Source organism: Humulus lupulus, chromosome 6 (assembly GCF_963169125.1).
Source record: "Humulus lupulus chromosome 6, drHumLupu1.1, whole genome shotgun sequence".
Taxonomy (NCBI): Eukaryota; Viridiplantae; Streptophyta; class Magnoliopsida; order Rosales; family Cannabaceae; genus Humulus; species Humulus lupulus.
In genome coordinates this window covers 4,209,826-4,229,508 of record NC_084798.1, presented here as the reverse complement: position 1 = coordinate 4,229,508, position 19,683 = coordinate 4,209,826, and the positions used below count along the sequence as shown (strand labels likewise).

The window sequence follows — 19,683 nt, the reverse complement described above, 5'->3', positions numbered from 1 at the left end:
ATTAGGAACTTGTAAAGATAAGAGTTACTTACATAAAATATCAAGTAGGATATGGGATCCCATTGTCTTTAAAACAAAACATAATTTGAAGTGAAAAGGAGTTACATATAAAGTGCGGAAAAATACATGTAAAACCATAAAAAGGTAAAACAAGACTACATCCTCGAAAACCGAACTCTCGACTCCTTGACTCCATTCACCACCGATACACATCCTCCCAAGCATCCACGAATCTTTCCGCCACTATAGCTATTTTCCTACACATATAAACAAAAAGGAATGAGCCTAATGCCCAGCAAGGAAAATCTACCACATAGTTCATATACATAAATTCCATAAGAAACATAAAAACATAACAAAACACTTTATGATACACATACTATAATGGCCATTATTACTTGGGGTCCCATAGACTAAACAAGTCATATGCCCATGAGATTAGTGGGGTCCTACTAGATAAGTAGGTCATATGCCCATAATCTATTTGGAGTCTTGTTAGTCATATGGGTCATATGCCCAAGCCTACAAACATACATATCATAACACTTATCATAACATAAGAAACATAAGATAACATATAAAACATATAACATATGAATTTCTATCCTATTTTCCTTACCAAAGTTATCGAGATATGAGGACAGAGTTGGGACTTTTGGAACACTCCTAAAACCATATATAACAGGGTGAGTAGATTTGAAGAAAAAGAAATGAAAGGAATGGAAGGACTAAACCATTGAGAAACATACTTACCAAAACCTTTTTGCTCAAGAGCTTAGATTTCCTAACCAAAATAAAAATTAAGGTTAGAGGCTGAGTAGAAGACTATGAGAACTTAAAAGAACAAGTATAGAAATGAACTAGAGTTTTGGGTTACCTTGAAGACTTGTAAGACCAATCTACACCTCAAACCGAAATACTATAAAACCTTACTTCCCAAAGTGTTTGATAAGCTTATGATGATCAAGCTTATGATTCCCCAACCCAGGTGTATACACTCTCACACTCACTTAGCATTTGCAGCCTCTGAACTTAGAGCAAAAGATGAATAATGGCTGGGTACTAGGTCCTATTTATAGAGTTTAGGAATGAAAGGATCTTAATTTTACTTAAATAAAAATAATAGCTTTTTAGGTGAAAATAATTTGAATTGTTGTTTAGCAGAGGCTGAAGACTCGTTCAAAAAGATGTTGGACTTATCAAGAGGTTGAATGGCTGAATGGAAAACGATTTCAAAATGTTTCAAAATATACTGAAGGAGTCGATATATCGCCCCCTGTAGGCGATATATCGCCTGGGCCAGTATGCCGAGGCTGTCGTGCATCGTCTCATGTTTTCCGTATCTACGTGCTGCGATATATCGGCACACGCTGATTATTTAAACACGAAATTACACATTTTTAGCTAAGTTTGAATGGAGTAAATAGCCTTGACTAAGCCCTCAACGTATTCAAAGCTGCTGACTGACCTTAAAGCATTCAAACTTTACCCTTATTAAATTTAATCCTCAAAATACTTAATCCTTAATCACACATTCTTAACATGTGCTTAAAATCCTATTGGTTCTTATCTAAACCTTATAGTATAATAAATATTATCCTTAATATCAGTCATATTAATCAAACCTTAGGTTAAAATTAATATTCTTAAACTATAGGTTAAACTTAGAAAATCTATAAGTACTACTATGAGTGTCCAAATAATTCCCGGTCTGAACCAAAATCCACAGTTACAAAGATAATACTATAAATATTATAATACTACTATCTATCTTAGCTAAGTAAAGTTCTTAGACTCTACAAGAATATTGGTAATTGTGTGGTACATCATAACTTTAGGTCCAAGTTAAATATATTTTTAATTTTGATAAATAAAAAACTGTTGTGAAATTAATCTTAAAAATGATACTTACACATCCTAACCACATCATACTTCTTATAAGAAAAATAAATAAAAACCCAAAAATAATTATTATTTACAATTTATTATTTTACATTTCATATTACATACAATCATTTCACCTAAAATTATTTTTAGTCACAGACTTTTTAATAATGGCATATATAAATTATGGTTAACCCCTAAAACAGGGATGCACCGCCGCACCCCCTTGTGTTTTTCGCTTGTGAATAGTTTTAATCATAGTTTTTGTGTATGACGGTATACATTGTAGTTTTTTTAGAGTATTTAACAAATTATCAAAAAAAATTAGAATAATTTATAGTACCGAGAACAAGGTTCATATAATTTGTTACATACGTTACGGTTTTTTTAAGTATATGTATAATAACATGTTTAAACCTTATTTTTGACAATTTAAGTTATTTGGAATTTTTTAAAATGTGGAGCATGTTCTAAATAACTATAATAGACATGATTGTTAAATAAATAGAAATATTTTAGAAAATTTTGAAAATTTTAAATAATTTAAAGTTCCGAAAACAAGGTTAAAATAAGCTGCTATCCACGCACATAAAAAAAATAGTTACGAGTGTAACAAACTATTTACACATCGTTTTCGGCACTATCAATTATTTAAAATTTCAAAAAAAAAATTAGGTACTTTGAATAATTAAAATGTACACCGTTATACAGAAATATTGGGATGAAAACTATTCACGAGCTGAAAATGCAAGAGGAGTACACCATGGAAACTACTTATAGTTTATTATTTTATATAATTGGCCCTAAATTATTTAAAAAAATTATAATTATATTGAAGTTATTTCTATAGTAACACTTTATTGCACTTTTTCTCCCTAGTTATTTATAAGTCATCTTAGAAAAAAGAGTTTTTTTTATTCTCTTTAAGCACATCTTTATAAAATTAATAAAATGCACATACATGTTATTAGAATTAAGAGTATGTGTGGTTTAAAGGAATGAAGATGGGAATGGAATATTGAGGAATGATATTCGTATGTTTACTTTGCATGGTTTAATTGTCGAATACCCTAAAATAATTACCTAGTTCTTCAAGTCAATTCAGTGTGCCCTCGAGAACTAACGAGGAATATCGCACGAGGAATGACAAATATAAGATTTAAATTGCTATGGGGTACTACCGGTGTCCAACACTAGAAGGATGTGACATTTAAATTTATTAGTGCAATTCAATATCAGGTCCGACACATTTAAATTTAATAAGTATTATAGGGTACCTCATGTAGACGCCTTAAAATACGAAATAACAACACCATATAATATATCATCATTTCCATCCATTCTCTTTAAACACCCTCATTCATCAAAGTCTCCATTCATCCACTACAAAAAAAAGTAACTTTTAGTGATAACTTTTTAGTTACAACATATATTTTATGTGACTATATGTCACTTTTAGTAATAACAAAAAATTACTTGTGACTAAAAAGCCATATTTAATCACAAGTATTGTCACTAATGTAATTTTAGTTACAACTTATTATTTTTAGTGATAAAATTTGTTGTGACTAAAAATATATTTAGTGACGATAAATTGTAATTTTTGTGACTAATAATTTTAGCCACGAACTTTTTAGTGATGACATAAGTAAGAAAGATGATTATTTTTAGTCACACATTTTTTCTAAGATTTTTTTGTAGAGATCCTCCAAAATATAAGGTATGCATAATAAATGTGATGACGTACGCATAATAGACAAAGCAAGCCAACGGAAGCTATCAAATCAATGGTGTGAACAAAAGCAAGAAAAAAGAATAGAAAACATCTTCCGTTTACTCACTATATAAATCCCTCAACTCAAGCCTTATCAACTCACTCAACTCAAGCCTTCATTGTTACTTTATTGCTGTAATTTTCCGTCTCATATCCATGGCCCTCATCCTCCCTCAGGTTAGTACGTATATTTCATCCAGAAAAATAATATGAAGGGCTGACATTTTTTTTTCCTTTGCAATAATATAGTGTGTGACTTTTGTTTTTATTATTTTCAAATATCAATATTAAGTTCTTAATATCCCTTTTATATAACTAAATTTCATTTTATTCATTTTAATTTGGAAATTTTCCTATACATGTAATTTCGAGAAAATTTTGGAGTGTATATATAATTTCTAGAGTAAAAAAAATTTACTTTTGAAAGTTTAAGAAATTTGTTTGACAATTAAAAATAAAGACTAATTAGTATAGTGTTTTCTAAAACACAAGGAATAAATTGCAACCAAATTAATAATGATAACAAACTCAGGGAATATTTTTGAGAAAACCCCAAATAATAATACATCAAAATAATATATACTTTAACAATTTTAGGCAAAAACTTAAATAAAAGAACTAATATACCCAAAATATGCATAAAGGTGAAACCAAAAAGTTATGAATATAATTTTTAGAGAAATGTAAAGATAGGAAAACAAACAGAATAACAATTAAGAAAATGAAAGAGAAAAAACGCTAGGGAAAAATATTAATAAAATAATTTAAGATATTTTTTTCAATAAAATAAGTTGCCTGTATATATTATTGAAATCTTATTATCGCTATGACTCTCTTTGTTATAGTGGCTAGACTATATATATATTCTTGGGGTGTAAGGCTTGCAAACATGCAGGTTGCTGCAACTACTTTTCTTGTGAGTGATAGCTCCCTGAAGCTCAGACAATCTTTGTTCATCAAGGTAATTGTTTTGTTTTTCGATTGAATGTACTTTGTTAGGGTTTCATGTTTTTAGATATATGCAAAAGAGTTCTTGAACAAATGATCACTGCTTTCCATTTTGTTTTTATCTTTTGTAGACTAGAAATGTAAACTCATTCCACAAGGCGGTACCTTCCGTGTTCGCTAATTTTGAGCCATTAAACCAGGTGAATTTTAATAAGTAATAATTAATAAGAATATTGTATCCATCTAAATATCCTCTAGTTGAGCCAGCAAGCGCCTGCCCAGATATTATGGAGCAGCTTAATTTGGTTAGACTTTAATGTGCTTAAATTTATTCTTTTATTAACTAGTATTTATTTTATTATGTAATATTTTTTATTTATCCAAATATAAAGACATAAATATATACATATATATATATCTTCTTATTTTGTCAATTTAGTTTTCTATTAATGAGAAATTATTTATTTTAATTACTCTAGCCTTTAATTAAATAATATATATTTATATAAAAAAAATTTGTAGGCTTTACATTTTTTTAATTAAATAATTAAAAGTTTACCAAATAAACTAGAATGCATCATTTTTATATATAAAAAAAATGGATATCTAACAGATTCTTGATTTAACATTTTTTATTTTTTTTTAAATTAAAAATTATCTTTTTTTTTTAAATTATAAACAATAATTTGGATTTAATTTTTTTAATATGTTTATGTCATTCTTTTGTAATATATGACATTGTTTATTTATTTAAAATTTATATGATAATTACAAATTTAATAAAAATAAAAATATATATATTTTCTAATAAATTTGTTGCTTTTACCTAGTACTAGGAAGAAGCAACGTGCGATGCACGTTTACTTAGTTTTAAAGTTGTAAACATTGTCTATAATTTCACTTTTTTTTTAAATATACATATAATAGAGTGAATTATAGTTCTATAGTATATATAAATATTTATATCAATAATCTATATATATATATGACATCTAAACATAACGATCACATATATATATATATTTACTTGACTACATGACATATATATATAATATAATAATATTTAAAAAAAATTAATAATAGAAATAAAATAAGAATAGAAAATGTCATAATGTAGAAAGTAATATACATGCATCAACTATTTTTGTTTCTAATATATCTCGCAATGTCCTTTGGTAAATTTGATGAAGAAAAAAAGCTTCAATCACTTGATAAAAAATAATTTTATTTAAGTTTAAGTTATGTTTACAATCTACCGTTAAATATAAGAATATTCTGTTAAATATAGGAATATTCTCTTAAAATTAATGGAAAAAAATAAAAAACTGTTAAAACCAAGAATTTCTGCTATCTACACACTTTTTATATAGAAGATATATATATATACTAGATACACTTAACTTGCAATGCAAATTTACTTAGTTTTATTTATAGAATTTATTAATTACTTTTATTAAATTTATATTAATGTCATATAAATTTTAAATAAATATCTTATTTTAATTAAATAATTTATTTATTTTTGTTTAAGTTTATGTTTGTTCTAGTTTTTTAATTTAGGAGTGACAACAAGAGATTATATATTATATGTTTAATGTAATATTAAATATTATACATAGATTTTAAATTTAAATTTCTTGCTAGTTTTTTTTAAAAAAAAATAATTTATTGCTAATTGACAGCAAATTATATTATATGTTTAATATGATATTATTCTAATAAGTGAATTTAAGTTTAATTAAATTTTATTTAAGTTATAAAACATATGATTTTATTATTTTTAAATGATTATCATTGTAAAATATCTTATTTTAATTTGTTTAATTATTTATCATTTTTAAATAATTATCATTATAAAATATCTCAAAAATATCTTATTTTAATTTTTGAGAAAATTTATTTTATTTAAGTTTAAACGATGTTTACAAACAACCGTTAAATATCAAAATATTCGTTTATATATAAAAATATTCTGTTAAAATTAACATTAAAAAAATAAAAAATCGTTAAGACTAATAATTTCAGTTGTGATATAGAAGAGATATATTTGATTAGTAAAACATTGCCATAATCTTGAAGGTGGTAGTCTCCTGATTATTCCCATATACAATTTAAAGTTTAATAAAAAATACAGCAGTATCCCGATTAATAATGCGTTTAATATTACCTAATTATTGTTTATTTAATTCATTTGTAAAGAATATGTTAGAAATTCTAGTACTTGCTAGGACTAGTACTATGCTAAGCATAAATAGCACTATGCTAAGCATAAATAATTTTTGAAATGGTATTATAATAAACCTCTAATTAAAAAAAATGTCGAGCGGAATATAATAGATATTAGCCTCAGCAGGAATTCGATTGTCGAAGAAACGTTAGTCCCTCGTGTCTTGAAAATGCCGGCCCAGCTCCCAAAAATTTATACACGGTCAATTCACCTCTTACAGCCACCATTCGCAATAAGATTCCGATTTCAGGCGACAGCCCTCGTAAAAGGCAAGCTTACCATATCGTATTGGATCATAAAGGCAAGCTTCCTCTCCGGGAGGGACAAAATGTTGGTGTAATGCTCCCGGTATGGTAGCAAAATATTTTTTAATCATATATATTTATTATTACTATTTATAATTTTGCATGCTGTATTATTTGGCCGATTAAATTTAACCAATATATTATATTTATTTCTACATTCTAGAAAAAGTTAAAATAAATAGTATCTGGAATTTATTTTTTTATTTAAACCTTAATTCCCTGAACTTCAATACTGTAATATATTAAAATAGGTTTTTCGAATATTTTCTATTATTACAAAATTATATTTTAAAAAGTATTTATTGATGATAAAAATCTAATTAACAATCGTTTATACTATTTCTAAAAAATTAAATTAAAATATTAATTAAAGAAAAATAATAAAAAGCAATTTATTTTAATTAATTTGAAAAAATATTATTTTTTTTATATTTTAAATTTAATTTTATAAGAATTCAAAAACTATATATATTTAACAAGTTAGGGTATCAAATCTCAGATCATTTAGGCTTTCCACTAAAAATAGACTGATGATTTTATTTTGGACTCAATTAATGACAATTAATTGCAGTTTTAACTTTATTTTTTGGTTAAAAAAACTAACTAGTAATAAATTTTTGAAAAATAATAAAGTGGTATTTGGTTTAGTAAAATTGGTCCTAAATTAAATGGTACATCCCCGAACTACTATATATATATATATAATTCGAGCCTTATATAAATTATCTTATATTATTATTATAACTATTATTCGCATAGCCAGGCCAAAACTTCTGTTCTACCGGACAACGCCAAAGAGCCTCGTTACTTTCCTTGTGCTTCTTCTAGGTATGGAGATACATTTGACGGTACAACAATTAGCTTATGTGTACGCCCTGTCCCTGAAACCATCAGTGAATTTTTGTGCAATTCAAAGGAAGGAGATGAAATTCAACTTGTAGGTAAATGCTCAACTTTACTATTCTCATATATATATTTAAAGGTCATGAAGTGCCATCTTAAAACTAATTGGTTTTAAGATGGAATCCCAAAAATCTTAACCTAGTGGATATTATTCATTCAAAACTGGTCCAATTATATTGAATAAAAAATAACTAAGCTGCTTAAGATCAAATTAGTGAAAAAAAATAAAACACTTGAGATCCACAAAATAGAGAGCTAAAAAAGAAAAAACTAAGGTGCCTGGAACCAATTATTGCAAAAAGATACTTGAGATAAAAAATTATAATAAGTTGAGAAAAATTCACTTGTGATTTGTAGTTCAAGAGTTGTGAGCAAAATAGCCACCGTCTTAAAAGAAATGTTAGAGCATAGCATCCCACATGTAAAATGTGGGTGAATATTGAACTATTTTTATAAATATGGATCACCAATTAACTACAAGATGAAAACCCATAAATTCTAATAGTATATATTTATAAAATTATACGCATATATATATATATATATATGTATGTGTGAAATTGCAGGTCCAACTGGCGAGAAGCTGATTTTGGGAGATGATGATGATAAGGCAACTCACATATTTGTTGCTACTGGGGCTGGCGTTGCTCCATTTAGAGCCCATCTCCGTCGGTTTTTCAGAGAATATATTCCAAAATTTACTTTTAATGGGTTTGCGTGGCTATTCCATGGGGTATACAATGTTGAAAGTTTAGATGCATACTACAGAGAATTCCAGAAATATCAAGTAGACTACCCAAAAAATTTCCAGTATAACATTGCATTGAGTGAACGAATTTCGTCAAATTATTGGCGAAAGACATATGTTCAGAATATTTTTGAAGAACATGCGGAATCTGTATTTGAAAAGTTGGTTGATGAGGGAGCATACATATACTTTTCTGGGCGAAAAGAAATGGTGACTCCAATTCAAAATGCCTTAATGAAAGTTGCCGAGAAAAAATGCAAAAATTGGGAGAAAGAACTGGCAAAATTGAAGAACAACAATCAATGGCGTGATGAAGTCTACTGACAATGTTGGAGTACAAGTGTTTAACATGGATATGTCATTTTCTATAATATCTGTTCATTTCCAGTTATTGTGTACTTTTGATTATGTGTGTTATCTCTAGCTTCTTTTCTTGAACTTATAAAGTGGAATAAAATTTAATCATTAGAGCATGTGTACTAGCTAGTATAGTGCTATAAAAATGTATCCCGTGATCTGCTGGAGGAAAGATTGGGTAAAAAGGCTGTGCAATCCCACATCACCTAAGGAATGTCAAGTGCGATGATTCTAATACTGTGTAGGTATGAGACTACACAGTTGAAGAGGGTTAAATTGATTGATGGGTATGACCTATGCCTACAAGATGCATCTTCTTTTCGGTAGCCCATCATTTTAGAACTCCAAAGTTAAGCATGCTTGACCTAGGGCAATCTCATGATGGATGACCTCCTGAGAAGTTTTCTCACGAAGCGTGCGAGTGAGGACAAAACACGCTCGAAAGACTTGTGTTGGGTTGCAGAGCCAGTCGTCATTCCAGGAAGCAGTCTTTGTGACGTGGGGCGTTACAGTATATATGTTTGTTGTTGAAAAATGGAGAGTAATATTATTAGTAGAAATAAAGAGACTAGAGCTATAAATACGTGTTGGGATTTTTAACATGACACAATGTGATGAATTGGCACGGCACGACACGACACAAAAAATATGGGCTTGAGCATGACATGTCCGACAGCACGACACGTAAGCATGAACAGAGTAGCTCGGTAGAACGACATGTTGAAAGGCCCAATAATTTGACATTAATAATAATAAATATTTATTTTTCAATTATCTATAATTTAAAATAATAAATGTTGATGACGTTTTTCGTCAACCAAAAGATGATTAAGACACTACAAGAAAATGGACTCTTTACTTACACCTATATGTGTAAGTAAAACTATTTACTTACACATAAAATAAGTGTAGAGATGTGTAAGTAATATTGAGTAGCTAAAGGTTTACATAATTATAAGATGATGTGGCAATGACGTAATTGATTACATGTCAATGAATTCTTGTGACGTGGAGATGACATGTCAATGATGTGGTCGGTGACATGGCTAAAGATGTAGCGATGACATGTTGTTGCCATGTGTCAAAACAAAACAGTGACACGTGTGAGAATTTCATGTGTAAGTAAATATTTATTATATGTACAGAAAATATAAATTATATGTAAGTAAAACATAAATTATATGTGGACAAAATACTTTCATATGTAAATAAAACTTAAATTATGTGTAAGTAAAAGATTTTTATGTGTAAGAGTATTTAAATTTTATTGAATTTAATATTGAAATAGATCAAAATAACTAACAATATCTTATTAATGTTTAAAAAAGCTAACAATATTTTTTTATAAAATGGCTCATCTGATTAATCTCTAAAACACTACATATAAGAGTAATTTATAGAATACAAACTAATAATAAGTCATCAAGGTAACCAGTAGAATACAAAGACTAAGTTCTCTCATATCAAAGTATAGAACACAAATACTAAGTCATTACAATCTCTAAAACACATATACTAAGTGTCACAGTAATATCTAAAGCACATGTATATACCAAGTATCCTAGCTAGTAGTCTCCAAAACACATACTACAAGTCATCATAACACTCTGAAAACTCTTGAGAGGTGTGTATCATCATAATCTGAATTCGGATCGAACACAAACGTGCAATGTCTTGAAGGTGGCATGAGATTGTTGTCTTTTAGCACTTGCGACACTCATTAAGACCCTTCAAAACCTCTTGAAGTTTCTCATGTAACTCATCATACGTCGAGCGTCTGCAACTACTTGAATCAGTATCAGAAGTTGTTGTGGAAGCAGGTGAGCGCCCCCACCCTTGTAGGCGAACAGAATTCCGCCCAAGAACACGCTCCATGATATCCTTATTAGACAATACTTCTGGAGGATGCTCATTTCGTAAAGTCATCATACGATCCTACCAAAAAAATCACAATATAATTATACAACTTATAAATAATAATTTTTAAACTTATGAAGAATGTTTGAATTTGACTCAACACCAAGATTTCTTGAATTTGCAATAGTCTCAAAAACAAACAAAACCAACAGAGCATACATGACAGAGAAATCAAATATGAAAAAAAAATTACCAAAGAAAAACATCACACCAAGTTTATCCTAGTTCATCAATAAAAATATATTTCCCACATAAAAATTGGGCACAAAGACAATGCTTTTAGACAAATGACAAAGGACCTTGCCTATATATACCATCCTAATACAAAAGCAGTGGATTAAAAGTATAAAAATATTAAAAAAAAACATTAGGCAGGGGTCATTTAATTCAAATAAAGTTATAATAATTACTTACATAGATCTCCTCAAGCTCTGGGGCTATCCATCCATTGTGAGGATCACAATGCTTCAGTCTCCATGTCTCAATTTGACCACTGGGTGCTGTCAACACAACTCCTCTACGAATGTGATGTCGTGGAGTGGAAACTGACCCATTTCTTGATCCCCACTTTCTCTTTGATCGACTCTCTGTGTTCTTTGTTGACCAATCCTGATTGAGAATAATCATATCATTAACAAAGTAGTTAAATGTCGAGAATGATCAACAAAAGACTCACCTATTAACATTATCAATCAAGACTAACAAAGAAATGAATGAAATCAAGTACAAAAACTAAAATAAATGATAGCAAACCAGATAAACAACACAAAAAATTATCTTAGTTCAGACTAAAATCAATGATAGTAAACCAGAAAGAAAAAAAAAATTATCCTAGTTCAGACTAAAATCTTAGTCCTACATTAAGCAGAGTCCACCAACAAGCTTCACTAATCAAAAGAATGACTATATAGCGGTCAAAAGTCTTAGTTAACTCTCACGTGCTTGATTGCTCACACACATCTAGTCCATGAACACAAGTATATATCATTTTGCTAATCTCTCCAAAACAGTAATTAGATATCACAAACTCACAAGACATTATTTCCTCTCTTCTCACATCACAATTCAATAAATGAGATTACTAAATTGCTATTTATAATAAGAGTCGAGCCCTCTTTATTGATAAGCCAAGCCATTTAGTTATAACTTAAAAAAAAAACAAGAGAAGAGCAGCTGAGAATTTGGAGATTAACCACAAAAATTTTAATAGTAAAAAAAGTTGTATAATTACCTGAAATTTCTCTGACGTCCAATAATCACATAAAATCTCCCAATCTCAATGTTAATTAACCTTTAACTCTGGATGGGGCTTCCTCTTAGCTAACTCAACATCTCTTTCTCCTCCAATCTCCTTGAAATAAGTGTGAAGCTTGTACTTGTGTCCTCTCCATGCCTTTCTCATCAATGAACTTGAATGTCGTCTTATCACACAAGTTGATGTCAAAACTTTCCTACGACATGAAAATAAATTTAGCTATTGAATATTAAAATATATATGACAAAAATATGTTAAAGTAACAAAAAACCTACCAAAAGATATTGTCTCAATGGCGCTCTCACCTCCTCCGGCACAAGCCTCCATTCTTTATAAGTAAATGTGCCATGATTACGAATAACAAATCCAATCTCATTGTTAAACTTTTCAGCATTTGTACAAATAGCTTGGCGACAATCACTATTAAAAGTAACAGATAACTTGCCACCCGGAGCAACTCTGGCAGCTATGACAGTCCCTTTACCACGAGTAGGCCCTCGTTTAGAAGACTTTGTGGTGATACAAGGCTCTGCAAAATTAATAATTTATTTATTGATAGCCTAATCTAAAAATTCAATTTATGTAAGAGTGTGAGATATGTATCAAATTGATAATAAAACAAACTTTTAAAATGGTTCCAAGTTATTCGAGATGCATGGGGATCTCCTTGAGTAAATGTTACTCTATAATTTACAAAAACAATGATACCCAAAAAAATAAACTAGTTTAAGTATATATAATCTATGTTACACACTTATTCCTTAATGGCTAGCCAATAGGGTTAAGATTAAATGACAGTTCATTAAAAACAAAACACTCCAGCCACTTGTACAGATAAAACATTAAAAATTTAGCTACAAACATTCATACAGACATAAGATATAAAATCTAAAAACCAAACCTGCTTCTGATGATGAAGGTGCATAAGAGAATGCACTGCTATCTTCTGTGCTAGGCTCTGAAAAAATAATTAATTATAAAAATAAAATTCATACAAATATTTAGATAATAAGATAGCTAAGTTTATGAAAATTACTTACCCATTGTAGAAGAAGATGGTGAAAGTGGAAATTGCTTTGTAGCTTGAGTGGTTGAGCGCATAAAATGACTAGCCTCAGTTGTAGTATGTCTCCCTCGTCATCCAGGTGCCATGAAAAACAAATCTATAAATATAGAAAATAGTTTACTACTAATTTTTTCATTCATAATTTGAAAATCTAAGAATCACATCATCATCATCATTAAACTCCTGTTCTTTTTCATTATCTGAATTAACTTGTGTTTCTTCAAATGGTAATTTTTCATCATTAAAGAAAGGATTTCCGTCATCATAATGATTGTCTTCCTCGTAATCATCTTCATCTTCATCACTTAATATAAGATGAGTATTGATATTCAATTCCACAAAAAGATGACCAGGCAGTGTTAATAGTTCTACATCTTGTCGGACTAATGTTGATTTTTCAACCACTTCCTCAACTGGTTGAAAAGGAGGCAGCTCTGTTGACTCTTCTTCTTGAAATATTTCTGCATGTAATAACTCATTAGCATTCACATGTGTCTCGAGAATATCATAGATGTTACGATGATTCACTTTTTGAACAACTTTCCAATTTGAACCTTTCTTTGTATTATCAAGATAAAATACTTGTTGTGCTTGTGTTGCCAAAATGAATGGATCATCGTGATACCAATTAGCACTTGTGTTGATGGATGTTAGATTATGCTTGACAACAATGGACTGACTACTAGAATTGTACCATTTGCACCGAAAAAGAAATACTCTTCTATCTAAGAGGAACGATAATTGCAAGATTTCTAAAAGGACACCATAGTATATGATTTCTTCATTATTATGATCACCTTCAGTGCAAACATGTAGAGTCCAAGAACTTTACTTAGCTAAGATAGATAGTAGTATGATAGTATTTATAGCATTATCTTTGTTACTTTGGATTTTTGGTTCAGACCGGGAGTTATTTGGACACTCATAGTAGTACTTATAGATTTTCTAAGTTTAACCTATAGTTTAAGAATATTAAGTATAACCTAAGATTTGATTAATGTGACTGATATTAAGGATTATATTATTATATTATAAGGTTTAGACATCAACCAATAGGATTTTAAGCACATGTTTTGAATGGTAATTAAGGATTAAGATTTTTGAGGATTAAATATAATAAGGAGTAAAGTTTGAATGTTATAGGGTCAGTCAGCAGCTTTGAGTACGTTGAGGGCTTAGTCAAGGCTGTTTACTCCATTCAAACTTAGCTAAAAATGTGTAATTTCGTGTTTAAATATTCAGCGTGTGCCGATATATCGCAGCTATAGGGGGCGATATGTCGCAGCACGTAGATACGGAAAACACGAAACGATGCACGGTCGCCTCGGGCATACTGGCCCAGGCGATATATCGCCTACAGGGGGCGATATATCGCCTCCTTCAGCATGGATTCAAACTCTTTTGAATTCATTTCCTTTCAGCCATTCAAACTCCTTCAACAGTCCAGCATCTTGTGAACGAGTCTTCAGCCTCTGCTGAACGATTATTCAAATGATTTTCACCTAAAAAGCCATTATTTTTATTCAAGTAAAATCAAGATATTTTCATTCCCAAACTCTATAAATAGGACCTAGTACCCAGCCATTATTCACCATTTGCTCTAAGTTCAGAGGCTGCTAGTGTTAAGTGAGTGAGAGAGTGTAAACACTTGGTTTGGGGAAAAAAACTATAAGCTTAAACATCATAAGCTTATCAAACACTTGGGAAGTAAGTGAGTGTTATAGTATTTCGGTGGATGTTAGATTGATCTTGCAATCTTTGAGGTAAACCCAAAACTCTAGTCCTTTCTGTATTCTATGTTATTTCTTTTCTCAAAACCTTCTACTCAGTCCCCTAACCTTATTCTTATTTTGGTTAGGGAATCCAAGCTCTTAAGCATATAAGTTGGTAAGTATGTTTTTATGGTTTAGTCTTTCTTTCCATCTCTTTCATTTCATCTCCTCTCTTTAGACTCACTCTTTCTTATGGTTTTAGGAGTGTTCCAAAAGTCCCAACTCAGTCCATAATCCCGGTAACTTTGGTAAGGAAAATAGGCTAGAATCAACATGTTATGTGCTTATGTTATCTATATGATTTATGTTATTAAAAGTGTTATGATATGTATATGTGTATGTTTGTAGGCTTGGGCATATGACCCATATGACTAACAAGACCCCAAATGGGTTATGGGCATATGACCTACTTAGCTAGTAGGACCCCACTAATCCCATGGGCATATGCTTGTTTAGTCTATGGGACCCCAAGTAATAATGGCCATTATAATAAGTGTATTATGTGTTATGATATGTTTTTACGTTATTATGAAATTATGTTTATGTTTATGACTATGTGTTAGATTTTTCCTTGCTGGGCATTAGGCTCATTCCTTTCTGTTTATGTGCAGGAAATAAGCTTTAGAGGTGGAAAGATTCGTGACGCCTAGAGGATGTGTATCGATGGTGAATGGAGTCAAGGGGCCGAGCGTTATTCGATTCGAGGATGTAGTCTTGTTTATGCTTTTATGGTTTTAAATGTATTTTCCGCATTTTCTATGTAACTCTTTTTAGTTTTTAAGTTATTTTTGTTTTAAAGACAATGGGTACCCATATCCTACTTATTTTATGAAAGTAACCTTTGTTTCCACAAGTTTCAATAAAATTATGGTATTTCCGCAAAAATGTAAGTGTTATGTATAGATTCGTTAATGGTCCAAATAGTCTAGATTAGTGGGTCGTTATAGTTGGTATCAGAGAAAACGGTTCCTTCGCATGAAGTTCTCCTCGATACACATGCTCAAAGCTCCGAATCGGACCGCCAAGTAAGTGTTTAAGTTACAAGTTACAAGTTACTTTGTCTATGTGTATAGCTAACGACTTTAGTGTTTATGTTTCAGTTAAGAATGAATGGAGCTTTAAGCAATGAGGATATCCGAGCCATTAAGGCTTTAAAAAGAATAAGGGAGCCAAGAAACACCGTAGGAGTACTAGAAAAGATCACTCGAAGATTGATCTTGTTCCACAAAGAGATAGGTCACCTTCAAGGGTCTAAGCAAATCATGATGAGAGCTGCAGAACAATATGTCCTAGTAATTAGGCTTTTAAAAGATTTTCCGTCAGCAATTTTAACTTTAGAAGAAATATGGGAGAATATAAATAATGACGATGACTTACAAGCAGCCCTAAGATATTATTCTCTCATACTTAAGTTCACCTATGATTTAGAGTTTCAATTCACTAATGAGCAACAACATAGGATCTTCTTGAATCTTCCCCGAGGAAATTTTGAGGCTCAAGACAATGATGATTATAAGGAGATAGATGATGATATGCTAGATGAAGGATCGGATGTAGAAGATCCCGATTTTTAGAATAGCTAGTTTTTCATTGTTTGTTTTGTTTATTTCTGTAATAAGTGAAAATCTTTTTTCCAAATCAATAACATGTCGTTTTTCTATCATGTATGAGTTTGATTTTTTTTTTTTCGCAATCATAATAAGTAATAAATAAAATAAATAATGACTAAGTTCAGTGAGGGTGGATACAAATCAATGAACCAAGTTTCCTTATTGAGAGTTAGGGGGCCTTAGTAGTGGGAACGATTTTACTGATCCCAGCCCTCCCTCAATATGGTTAACTTTGGAACAAAGATAAGTTTCGAGCCTGAGAATTAAGTCATATAGGATAATTAGAAACACACTTAGAAAATAAAGATGACTTGTTTTTCTAAGTATAGAAACCCACTCTAATAATAAATAAAGACCTATATAATTTTTCATAAGAAGTCATAATACATAGGTCCGAGATATGTTTGTTTTAGAATAAGTTTTTGCCTTAGAGCCTATTAGGGTAAGTTCTAACAAGTTCTCGACTGTTAGAACTTTTGGTGAAGATGTCGCTCCGAAGATCTGCACGCACCAACGGAAACGCCTCCAACGTTGTTCCAACGACCAATGATGCCCTCCAGTGCACAGAAGAGGAGTGCGTGCTACTACTAGCCGCAACACGCCGACACCGCCATCTGACATCACCGCGGAAATCGCTAGACGACAACAACAAGTCGAGGAACTCTTGCAGCAACAACGTCAACAGGCGCAGACTCAGCCTCAGCCTCCGCCGCAACCGCAGTCGCAGCTACATCAAATGGCCCTAGCACCCCAACAAGTTGGTCCATATGGGGGATGGCCAGTGACGAACTACGCGCCACATCCAGTACCGAATATGGAGTCAGTGTATGAAAGGTTCCGCAAGCAGCACGCTCCAAACTTCGAAGGGACTATAGACCCCTTTGAGGCATAAGAGTGGCTAAGGAATGTGAAGCCAATTCTTACGCGCATGAACCTCAGTAATGCGGACCGCATATCCTGCGTCTCGTCATTACTAAGGAAGGATGCCAGAATATGGTGGGACTTAGTTCAGCAGACTAACGATGTCACCACCATAATATGGACAAGATTTGTGGAGCCGTTCCACAAGAAGTATTACACCTCGGCAGTCATCGCTAATGGTAGAAGAATATGCTCGTCAGTTCAACAGATTAGTCAAGTTTGCACCAGAGTTGGTCCCAACCGACTTTACGAGGTTGACCAAGTTCGTCAGAGGACTTAGACCAAAGATGGAATTAGGGGTTAAGCTAGCAGACCTGGGAACTACAACAAAAAGGATTCAGAGGAATGCTAAGAGGGATTAAACAATGGTTCCAGACCAAAGTCTTTGCATTGACCCAAGGAGGAACCCATGCTAGTAACAAGCATTTATAGGTCAGATCATATCCTCAATAGTATATGTATCGCTAGATTGGTAGCAGTATACTCGTATATCTCGTTAGGAATGATAGAAAATCTAGACAAACCTAGTGAAAGATTTAGAACTAGGTTTGTAACCGAGTTGCCTTCGGGCAGAGTAGTTCTATCATCACGAATAGTACGAGGCTTACCGATCAAGATTGAGGGCATAGGACTAGAAGGAGACCTGATAGAGATAGTGATCAAGGACTTCGACGTAATACTAAGCATGGATCGGCTAGCACGGCATGGCGCAACGATCGGCAGCAAACGCAAGAAGGTGATGTTCGAGACTCCTGACGACCAGAGACGATGCTTCATGGGACAAGCTCCAGGATTACGCACCCCGTTAGTGTCATCTCTCAAAGCTCAACAAAGGATAGAGAAAGGATGCCAAGCATTCTTAGCCAGCATCACGAATGTGGAGAAGGAGACATCACTCAAAGTTGGAGATGTTCGGGTTATACAAGAATTTCCAGAAGTTTTCCCCGATGACTTGCCAGGATTGCCGCCAACTAGAGAAATAGACTTCACGATAGAATTAGTACCGGGCACCGAGCCTATCTCTAAGGCACCATACCGGATGGCACCTACGGAACTCAAGGAGTTAAAGACACAGCCATAAGAACTCCTAGACTTGGGTTTCATTAGGCCAAGCCATTCACCATGGGGAGCTCCGGTACTATTCGTGAAGAAGAAGGACGGAAGTATGCGCATGTGCATAGACTACCGTGAGCTGAATAAAGTGAACAAATACCCGCTACTTCGGATTGATGATTTGTTTGATCAACTCCGAGACGCGACTGTATTCAATTTACGGTCCGGGTATCATCAGCTCAAGGTAAAGGGAGAAGATATTCCTAAGACAACCTTTAGGACTCGTTATGGACGTTACGAGTTCTTGGTTATGTCTTTGGGTCTTACTACCGCACCAGCCGCGTTTATGGACTTAATGAATAGGGTCTTCAAAGACTATTTGGATAAATTCGTCGTTGTGTTCATCAACAATATCTTAGTATACTCCAAGGATGAAGTAGAGCACGAGGAACATTGAGGATGATTTTGACGCGATCGAACGAGCATCAACTTTGCGCCAAGTTCAAAGAAATGCGAATTTTGGCTTTCGCAAGTGGCGTTCCTCGGGCACATCATATCAAAAGACGAAGTTGCAGTAGATCCATCGAAGGTAGAGGCCATGAAGGATTGGCCTAGACCAAAGAACGCGTCAGAAGTAAGAAGCTTCTTAGGGCTAGCAGGTTACTATAGAAAGTTGTAGAGGGCTTATTCTAAGATAGCCACTCCACTCACCAACCTGACCCGGAAGCAACAAAAGTTTAACTGGAACGATAAGTGTGAAGAAAGCTTCCAATTGCTTAAGGATAAGCTTTGCTCAACACCAGTACTTAGTGTACCGATACCCGACGATAAGTTCGTTGTCTAATGCGATGCATCAAAGCTAGGATTGGGATGCGTGTTGATGCAAAAATGACAAGGTGATAGCCTACGCCTCACGTCAGTTGAAGGAGTATAAGCAACACTA

The 19,683-nt window shown here is 32.1% G+C and overlaps 1 protein-coding gene and 2 long non-coding RNA genes across 4 annotated transcripts; 1 reads left to right on the top strand and 2 right to left on the bottom strand.

The window, feature by feature from the left end:
* The first annotated feature begins 3,706 nt into the window (after positions 1–3,706).
* On the top strand, positions 3,707–9,262 carry LOC133783714 (ferredoxin--NADP reductase, root isozyme, chloroplastic-like). 2 transcript variants are annotated; one of them, XM_062223362.1, is made up of 6 exons: positions 3,707–3,835; positions 4,554–4,619; positions 4,738–4,806; positions 6,960–7,181; positions 7,902–8,079; positions 8,608–9,262. In XM_062223362.1, the coding sequence occupies exons 1-6, from the start codon at positions 3,815–3,817 to the stop codon at positions 9,111–9,113; spliced, it is 1,062 nt and encodes a 353-aa protein (XP_062079346.1). In that variant the 5' UTR covers positions 3,707–3,814; the 3' UTR covers positions 9,114–9,262. The 2 variants fall into 2 exon arrangements, with proteins under 2 accessions (XP_062079346.1, XP_062079345.1); XM_062223361.1 differs by having other exon boundaries at positions 6,957–7,181.
* A 1,793-nt stretch (positions 9,263–11,055) lies between these two features.
* Positions 11,056–12,460, bottom strand: LOC133783712 (uncharacterized). Its single transcript, XR_009870928.1, has 3 exons — positions 12,295–12,460; positions 11,478–11,672; positions 11,056–11,081 (listed from the first exon to the last, which is right to left on the bottom strand). It is a non-coding gene; the product is annotated as an uncharacterized LOC133783712 (long non-coding RNA).
* On the bottom strand, positions 12,460–13,277 carry LOC133783713 (uncharacterized). The gene is made up of 3 exons (XR_009870929.1): positions 13,220–13,277; positions 12,594–12,847; positions 12,460–12,514 (listed from the first exon to the last, which is right to left on the bottom strand). It is a non-coding gene; the product is annotated as an uncharacterized LOC133783713 (long non-coding RNA).
* Positions 13,278–19,683: the final 6,406 nt, after the last annotated feature.